We start from the raw sequence: 10150 nt of genomic DNA, 5'->3' as shown, positions 1-10150 counted from the left end.
GTCTGGGCTCTGGTGTGTAGCACCCTCTTCAGGTCCCCATAGATCTGCTATGGGGTTCAGGTCTGGGCTCTGGTGTGAAGCGCCCTCTTCAGATCCCCCGTAGATCTGCAATGGGGTTCAGGTCTGGGCTCTGGTGTGTAGCGCCCTCTTCAGGTCATCCACAGATCTGCTATGGGGTTCAGGTCTGGGCTCTGGTGTGTAGCGCCCTCTTCAGGTACCCCACAGATCTGCTATGGGGTTCAGGTCTGGGCTCCGGGGTGTAGCGCCCTCTTCAGGTCCCCCGTAGATCTGCTATGGGGTTTAGGTCCGGGCTCTGGTGTGTAGCACCCTCTTCAGGTCCCCCATAGATCTGCTATGGGGTTCAGGTCTGGGCTCTGGTATGTAGCGCCCTCTTCAGGTCCCCCATAGATCTGCTATGGGGTTCATGTCTGGGCTCTGGTGTGTAGCGCCCTCTTCAGGTCCCCCATAGATCCGCTATAGGGTTCAGGTCTGGGCTCTGGTGTGTAGCGCCCTCTTCAGGTTCCCACAGACCTGCTATGGTGTTCAGCTCTGAGCTCTGGTGTGTAGCGCCCTCTTCAGGTTCCCACAGACCTGCTATGGGGTTTAACTCTGGGCTCTGGTGTGTAGCGCCCTCTTCAGGTCCCCCGTAGCTTTTCTATGAGGTCCAGGTCTGGGCTCTGGTATGTAGCGCCCTCTTTAGGTCCCTCACAGATCTGCTATGGGGTTCAGGTCTGGGCTCTGGTGTGTAGCGCCCTCTTCAGGTCCCTCACAGATCTGCTATGGGGTTCAGGTCTGGCCTCTGGTGTGTAGCGTCCTCTTCAGGTCCCCCATAGATCTGCTATGGGGGTTTAGGTCTGGGCTCTGGTGTGTAGCGCCCTCTTCAGGTCCCCTACAGATCTGTTATGGGGTTCAGGTCTGGGCTCTGGTGTGTAGCGCTCTCTTCAGATCCCCCATACATCTGCTATGGGGTTCAGGTCTGGGCTCTGGTGTGTAGTGCCCTCTTCAGGTACCTCGTGGATCTGCTATGGGGTTCAGTTCCGGGCTTTGGTGTGTAGCGCCCTCTTTAGGTCCCCCATAGATCTGTTATGGGGTTCAGGTCTGGGCTCTGGTGTGTAGCGCCCTCTTCAGGTACCCCGTAAATCTGCTTTGGTGTTTAGGTCAGGGCTCTGGTGTGTAGTGCCCTCTTCAGGTGCCCCGTGGATCTGCTATGGGGTTCAAGTCTGGGCTCTGGTATGTAACACCCTCTTTAGGTCATCCACAGATTTGCTATGGGGTTCAGGTCTGGGCTCTGGTGTGTAGCGCCCTCTTCAGGTACCCTGTGGATCTGCTTTGGTCTTTAGGTCTGGACTCTGATGTGTAGCGCCCTCTTCAGGTACCCTGTGGATCTGCTATGGGGTTCAAGTCTGGGCTCTGGTATGTAACACCCTCTTTAGGTCATCCACAGATCTGCTATGGGGTTCAAGTCTGGACTCTGATGTGTAGCACCCTCTTTAGGTCATCCACAGATCTGCTATGGGGTTCAGGTCTGGGCACTGGTGTGTGGCTCCCTCTTCAGGTCCCCTGTAGATCTGCTAGGTGATTCAGGTCTGGGCTCTGGTATGTAGTGCCCTCTTCTGGTCCCCAACAGATCTGCTATGGGGTTCAGGTCTGGGCTGCGGTGTGTAGTGTCCTCTTCATGTGACACACAGATCTGCTATAGGGTTCAGTTCTGGGTTCTGTTATGTGGCGCCCTCTTCAGGTCACCCGTTCTGTTATGAGGTACAGGTCTGGGCTCTGGGGGGACATTCTCTTGTTACTTCGGGTCGTCGTGCTGAAAGGTGAATTTCCTCTTCATCTCCAGCTTTTCAGCAGAGAACTGGGAATATTTGGGAACTGTTAATATTTACCTCCCCATCATTAATGCCCCAGTTCTAGATAAACAGCTCCCATATCATGCTGCCCCTACAATTTTCTGGTGGCAGCAGTGTTGGCTTTACACCAGGCCAACGTTCTGGGATTCTGGCTGACAAGTTTCCCCTCGTTCTCCTCAGACAGAACACGTTCTCTACAGACGTAGACATATGGACATATGATGAATGAGGGAGATGGTTGTGACTCGCCGGAAACTCCGGCAGCTCCTCTAATGTTGCTGTTGGCCTCTTGGCCTCCCGAAACAATTAGTCTCAGGGCTTTTCACTAGTTTCTGAGGGATGTCCGATTCTTGGTGATATCACTGTTCCACCATTAATCCCCTTCTTGCTGACGGTCTCCACTTTGCTCTATATGAAATGTTTTGGCCCCCTTCTCCTGACTGACTCCTTCCAACAAGCAGATCCCTTTGATGTTCTGTAAGATCTTTATGATCAACTAAGAAAATATCAGGAAAATCCTCCTAGAAGAGTCGGACTTTATATGGGGGAACCCAGAATCACTATAAATAAAGGCAGCGGAGTGCTGACTGCTGTCTAACAGGAGGTCACATGTGATTGGCTAATTCTGTACATAACCCCATCCCCAAATATAAGAGGGTGTGAACACATTATTTTAGTTTTGTCAGTTTGGCAATAGATTCCTCGGGGATTATAGCAGGGCATTTAAAAAGTGCTTCTGGCCAGAAGAACCTTTCAAATGTCCTGCTGTTAACTCCTGTTAGTGAAGGGTCTACTGAAGGAGGGAGCGGGGCTTAAAGGACCTGCCCCCTTAGTCCCACCCCTAGCCACACCCCTCCATGATTTGCTATGGAAATTTTCTGTGAGAATCCCCATAGCAAACCATGGAGGGGTATGGCTAGGAGCGGGACTAGGGGGGCAGGTACCGCTAGCCCCACCCCTTTCGCTGTGCTATGTGGAAATCCCAAGGGATTTCCCCATATAAGAGAAATACAGCGCTGGTATGGGGGATTTTCCCAGAGCAGGGACAGTGAGCGGAGCTATGGGTGGTTTCCCCATAGTCCCGCTCTGGGGAAATACCAAAGCCCTGCGGGGCTTCTTCTCTCTCTTCATGGAGCAGCTGCATTTCTCCAAGCTGCTCCAGTGAATGGGCAAAGTTTCATGTGCTGCGCATGTGAAGCTTTGCCCGGCCATGCGTTTGCTTCGGCGTGTTTTTTGTGCGCGTATAGGCTCATCTGACTGCGCCCTAAAAGATTTCTGTTTGTTCTCCCAGTGGGATTGTACAGCTAATGGGTCACATTAAAGGGGAATGACAAAAACCGGGCATTGTAACAGGGGGGTGTAGACTTTTTATATCCACTGTAAGTTTAGAACATCAGCAGACTGAAAAAAGCTGAAAATTTGGTTTTTGGTTGTAAATTTTAAAAAGTTAACATTCAGTAAATTATAGGAATTACAGACCTTGAATAGTAGGTGCGCCTAGAGGCGTCTTGGAAGCAGACAGCATACTCATTGACGATGCCTTGATGAGCTGTGACCGCTGTGTCCACCTTCATGTAACTTTGTCTTAAACAGACATTATTTTCTTGAAGATTTTCTAAAACATAAATTTGCATGTTGAAGTGGCATGCCGGCGGCGGTCACACACATGTACCGTGTAACAATAATAGATCCCGGTGTAGACATGTAGGAGTGCGGCCTCCAGCGTGATGTGAGACACCAGGAGAGCTCCCACCTGTTGTGCTGGCTTGGTTTCTTTCTGGCCAGTGTTTGTGACTCGGCTGTGCTGGCTTTTTGCCGTTCCTGGGCTTTTGGTTGTGCTGCACCACAGTTCCTGTTGTGGGGGAGCAAGAGAGGGGAGAAGCGGAGGACAGTGATAGCGGAGACTAGTTTGTTGTGAGTCTGGTCTGTCGTTTAATCGAGTTCCGATGACAAGGAGATGAGAAGCCGGCGGTGCATGTGCACTTCATGATGGCACTCGGGTATCTGCGAACGCTACTGAAGCCTGCACTTTCTAAGCAGTTGCTAATGTTGGGGGTCTGTCAACGGAGACCAATGCGAATGTTGCCTGAGTCCAAATTAAGAGGAAATATTATATCGAGTACTCGTAGAGGAGAACCATAAGAAGCCACTACACACACAGTCTAGTGATATCAGTATGAATTCTAGTTTATTTTCGAACATTGCTAGTTTTTATGCAAGATGAAAAGAAGGCGTTTCCAAATGTTACCTGATACTAAGTTTCAATCTACTTTGCTGACCAAGTCTACATTCCAACAGATTACAATATGGCTGTAAATCAAAAGCCTTCTTAACAAAAGGTATCAGCAAAACTGTGTGAAGTGGACATCAAACAGTTACATACGATCATAAAGATGACTCCATACTGTCTGAGTACATACTTAATTACACCTCTTCCCAGACCAGGATGTAATCTTAAGAGTCCATTAAGTTCAACAATTTGTACATCAAAAGAGGGGGCATTGTTTCTAGTTTGCACATAGAACTGGTTTTAGCCACCTACTTAGTATTCAGTACATTGTCAAAAGTTCAGACTTGTAGTCAAGATGGCTGAATGAAATCTAATTAATCATACATTTAGTATTTTAAAATCATCATCCAAATAAACGCTTGAATATACCTTTTTACATATGATTCTATATCCAAGTTCTATTAGCAATTTCCGGAATGTTTTACATATTTTTCATTTCCATAATACATTACATTTTACAACCAAATAACTGATGTCACATTTATTACACTGTTTCCTTATCTTTCTTATGTTAGGTTATTAAAAATATGATTGACCCCTATCACTAAGATGTGGCTAAGGAGCCGTGTCAGGGTGGCAATGAGTGCAGCACGCTCTTTATAATCTTGCACACTGTTGAAGGTATACAACAGGATCTGGACGACTAATGGAATTAGGTGCAAGTGCCTAGATAAAAAACGCTTTATACCGAAATAAGACTAACACACATGTGTAAGTAAATGACAGGCACACCATTTACTTTCAGGCACGTGGCTGTCCGTATTAATATTAAGCACCAGAATTGCATATGCAACTTGCGTATAAACAGTTTAACACTTTATGCACAGATAAGCAAACTTTGAGGAGGCACATGAGATAAGGGAAGGCTAGCTAGAGAGACTAAATCTGACTGACTCACAACAACAAACCCTATCATCCAACTAACTGTAATTTGCCAACCTGACACGACCTAACAATCTCCAGTACTCACAAAATAGGACCCTCTGGGAAATCTGTAATCTGTGCAGCTTGATGATACTTTGGCTGCTTTATTGAAGCGGAGCTGGAAGGCTGGCTTGAACAGATGCCAGGGTTGAAGACATGAGCTGAGTGTCATTAACTGCATACAGGGTTTCTTGAAAGTTTATATAACACATCTCTAATTTCAACAGGGCAGAGGAGACAGAAGCCTAGCTGGGGCCATTCCTCCCCCTGCTTCTCGCTCCCTCTTTCTCCACTCCATACTGCTCACAGCCTCCCTCCAAACTCTTCCTTGACTTCCCTCTTCTAGACCTGTATAATTTTCTAACTGTGCAACATTGAAATGAGTGAGAATTCCCATCCTTTTTTTCCTCACTCAGCAGCTATGTGATTTACGACTGCCTAATCACCATTAACTATTTAATTCCAAGTCCTGACTCTCCCTTCTTATTAAAGGAAGTCCAGCATAATTACCTTTTGTTAAGTGCACTGGTAGTTAGAATAGTTGCTCTTTACTTGCAGGTAAAGTACTTTTATTCTGTAGTGCCAGTCCAGGTCACTACACTGCTTCACATGCAACATTGGGTGGGATGATTGTGTGGAATGCACAAAGCACTTTGACTATTTTGATCGCTTTACTGAGAAATGCCACGATGCGGCAATCAGATTAGCAGAATTTGCTCCTTCAACTCCTGCAACCTTGGTAAGAAAAACATCTACAGTTGTGTTAGTGCAAACAAAACTATTTGCTATTCGATATGCTGCTGAGGTCCAAATTTTTGGTTAGAAGATAAACCAAGCTCAGGAAATAACTTGTCAGAGCACACCACAACTTGGCGTGATGAAAGTTATCTGTTTATTGATTGACAGGTAACCGTTTTTATAGAGGCACATGCTTCAATTACATAAATTTAAATCCATTATAATTTAATTTATTACCATTGGTTGATGAAACATAAAAACAATATGAATATGCAAGATAAAGAATTTAAATGCCAGGCAAACACACGCAAGCGCAGAAGACTCACGCATGATTAACTTCGCAGAACACAAAAGTACAGTAATTCTAAACAATAAGTTGTTTAGAGAGAATATTTTGGAACATGTGTGAACATAGAGAAACACATCATCTTGAACCTATGGCCCGAGCTGTCTCATGTAGCTTTGGCCTCGGTTATTCACTCAACGCTTTTTGAGTAACTTTAATATCTATAAATCATCTAAAAGAGGACAAATGAATATAATGAAAAGAGGCATAGAAGATGGCTACCTGTTCACAAAAAGGCTACATATAGGATAGAACATGGAGTCATACTCATCTCACAAACAGTTGTATTTGCCTCCTCTGATGGGACTTCTAAAATGATATCTCACTCTGTAACTGGGAAGTGTAAGCAAGGCCCTGATTTATATGCTGCATCTGCTTCATCTCTCTCTATGTAAATACTATTATGCAGACCATTTCCAGCACTAGTGTTGTGGATATGCAAAATGATACACAAAGTAAACCTACTCTACACAACATTTTTCTAGCTGTCTGAGAAACCCACTGGCTAAGGAACTCACAGCATTGTTTGGGTTCCTCTCATAGCATGGCGGGGTGGAGAGATAAGAGCCGGAAGCAGATGCAGAGGCTGCAGTTGCAACAGTTGTGAAAGGCTGCGATACATGAAATGCTGTGCCACTTCCTGCAACAACTTTGAGAGTCAGCAGGCTCTATGCCCTCAGTGTACTGTTATGGACTATGAGTATGGCTACACTGTGCCAACCTATGGGTTAGACTTGGCAGTTGACCCTCGGTGGTCAGAGGAGATATCTCACCCTTTGCTAGTCGGCAAAAAGTGGGAGTAATGCCTAAAAGCAGGGTAGGCGCCCTAACAACGATGGCCCCACAATCTTCCTCTCACACCTGACTATCCTTAAATGGACACAGGACAGTGCAATATAAGCCACAGAGACAGAAACAATTGAACACAGACAATGAGAATAGAGAAAGAATCAGAAGAAAGACAGCAAGCAAATGAATACAAATATGAATCCGGAGAAAGCACAGACAAATGTTACATTCATGTGGGTAAATAAGCTCCAGGCCACACAAAAGTGCCCAGGACGGGAATTGAATAAACACAGGGACCGAAAATGGATTTCAGACTGGACACGCTGACAGTAACACCAACTGGACCGAGAACTGCATACTGGAGAGACTGTAACCGAGACTGGACTCACGGACAGACATAACATAGAAATGAAAAACAACCAAACACACCCGCGAAACATCCCCACAAGCTAAAGCAGGTGAAATTGCTGTAATATAAATACAAGGGATTAGTTTGTGAACTGCCAATTCACTTAAGCAGCGAGCCCAGTGATCAAGGGTCCTTCTGTTTTGTGGTCCCTAATATAGAGACACATGATCCAGCAGCACTAGACACAGTTCACTCAGCAAACTACAACACAAAGGTAACAGTACACCAGTCACACAGCAAGCTGCACAGAGAAGACAACATGACTGCTCAACCTGGACACCCCACACACACTGAAAGGGGCTGGTATTTATATATGAGCACAGACCCTGGGGATTGGCTGACCTGAGCAAACCACACCCAGCCAGCACAATCATGCCACACCTGTGGAAATGTGCTCCTAGAAACCATAGTACTACAGGTCCCAGCAGCACAACTTAACACAAAGTCATGGGAGAGAGGACCTATGCTATGTGTCTGAGACATACACCAACACTGAGGCAATGAAGGAGGATTCCCATCGCAGCTAAATGGGGAGGTAATTGCTAATACCCTACAGCAGATCTTGAAGGACTGGGGAAGGTAACCCTTTACACGCTGGCGAGAAGCATGCAGCAGTTAATGCTATGGAGAAAGCAGAATGATGCCCGCATTCGCCAGAAGCAGCAGAAGGGAAGGCAAGTCTGATAAGCTAGCCTAATATATTGCAAGCAGAGTCGCTAGAAAAATGTACAATGCTTGGACAGATGAGGGGCAAAAGACCTGGCCGCCAAAGGATACGATGGCTTGATACTGTCAAAGATGATACTGGCATGGATATCACATAACTGGAAGAAACAGTGCAAACAAGAAAAACATGGAAGGAGCTCACCTCCATACTATTTATTTATTTTTTTTTAAATAGTGGGTTTTTAGTACTTTCCGGTTGGTCAGCCACGTCTTAACGTTCTCTGATCAACCTGAAACTTTGACAATCTCAATTTTACACTAATTGGGGGTTCACATCAGAGATATGCCAAAATAATTTTTCCCGCTATGCCTTGCCACCATCCTAGAGTACACTGCAAAAACAAGACACCCCACCACCCACAGAAGTCAAGATTTGCAGGGGAGCTTCCCCCATTTCACTGCACATCCTTAAAGGGGTTGTCCCGCGGCAGCAAGTGGGTCTATACACTTCTGTATGGCCATAATAATGCACTTTGTAATGTACATTGTGCATTAATTATGAGCCATACAGAAGTTATAAAAAGTTTTATACTTACCTGCTCCGTTGCTGGCGTCCTCGTCTCCATGGTGCCGACTAATTTTCGCCCTCCGATGGCCAAATTAGCCGCGCTTGCGCAGTCCAGGTCTTCTCCTGTTCTCTATGGGGCTCCGTGTAGCTCCGTGTAGCTCCGCCCCGTCACGTGCCGATTCCAGCCAATCAGGAGGCTGGAATCGGCAATGGACCGCACAGAAGAGCTGCGGTCCACGGAGGCAGAGGATCCCGGCGGCCATCTTCACAGGTAAGTATAGAAGTCACCGGAGCGCGGGGATTAAGGTAAGCGCTCCGGTAAGCTTTCTGTACGTCCCTGCATCGGGGTTGTCTCGCGCCGAACGGGGGGGGGGGGGGGGTTGAAAAAAAAAAAACCCGTTTCGGCGCGGGACAACCCCTTTAAAAGCTGTTTAATAGATTAAATAGCACCACTGAAAAATACAAAAAAAATGCCCCAGACAGCTTCGCCAGTAATAAAATAAGAGTTAGGAATTTTTGAAGTCGAGAGGACAGTCAAAATGTGGAAAAGGCCATGTTCTTAAGGGGTTAATATATCCTCAAATGCTTTCCCTTTTATTGTCTCCAGTAATTTCATTGTTTTACATGGGATTTGTGTTTTTGTTTTTTTTTACATTTTCATCATCTTTCCATTTAGGTCTAAGCAATATAGGATCCACCGCTGTTCAAAGATGGAGAAGGACAGAAATAAGACTGCGGAGAGTGTATTAAATCTCACCCTAGAGGTACTGTTCCAGCTTACTGGAGAGGTGAGAGATTCTGATGATGTCACATTACATCATTCTTATCTATGGTAATAACAGATGATGTCTCTGGAGAGGAGAGGGATTCTGATGATGTCACATTACATCATTCTTATCTATGGTAATAACAGATGATGTCACTGGAGAGGAGAGGGATTCTGATGATGTCACATTACATCATTCTTATCTATGGTAATAACAGATGATGTCACTGGAGAGGAGAGGGATTCTGATGATGTCACATTACATCATTCTTATCTATGGTAATAACAGATGATGTCACTGGAGAGAGGGATTCTGATGATGTCACATTACATCCTTATTTATGATTGTAACAGATGATGTCACTGGAGTGGGAGGGAAATTCTGATGATGTCACATTACATCAACTTACCTTCCCTGTGCTATTAAGGGAATAAAAGAATGCAGGTTATCTATAAACATGGAGATGGTGAGGGAGCTGTTACTTCCAAATACAAAAGCAAGCATCTCACCTGAATGTAACAGGGCAATCCGCCTTCAGTCTGCTGAAAGCATGTGTGGAGCCTTGGCTAGCTGCAAGTCCTAGCAGCAAAGAATACGAAACAGGATAGGCTGCCAGCTTCTTCACACAACTTCTTTCTTTATGGAAAATGTATATTCAGACCACAAGACACATAGATAGAAATGCCTTGTCCGCAGCGACGCGTTTCATCAGTAACTTCTGCCTTTGTCAAAGCTGGCGAAACAAGAAAATACAATGGTTTTAAAAGAATGAAAACAGCTGAATGTCTCTGGTTCTTGATGAT

General features: G+C 45.6%; 1 protein-coding gene across 1 annotated transcript in view; it reads left to right on the top strand.

The window, feature by feature from the left end:
• The first annotated feature begins 4814 nt into the window (after window positions 1-4814).
• Window positions 4815-10150, top strand: part of LOC136629011 (zinc finger protein 345-like) — a 185224-nt gene continuing 179888 nt past the window's right edge. Inside the window, exons 1-2 of the mRNA XM_066605115.1 lie at window positions 4815-4849; window positions 9257-9368. Coding sequence (XP_066461212.1) covers window positions 4848-4849; window positions 9257-9368 — 114 coding nt within the window. The 5' untranslated portion in view covers window positions 4815-4847. The remainder of the gene's footprint in view (window positions 4850-9256; window positions 9369-10150) is intronic.

The sequence above is a fragment of the Eleutherodactylus coqui genome, chromosome 5, assembly GCF_035609145.1.
Source record: "Eleutherodactylus coqui strain aEleCoq1 chromosome 5, aEleCoq1.hap1, whole genome shotgun sequence".
Taxonomy (NCBI): domain Eukaryota; kingdom Metazoa; phylum Chordata; class Amphibia; order Anura; family Eleutherodactylidae; genus Eleutherodactylus; species Eleutherodactylus coqui.
Note: the sequence above shows the minus strand (reverse complement) of the source record. Positions and strands in the feature narration are given on the sequence as shown.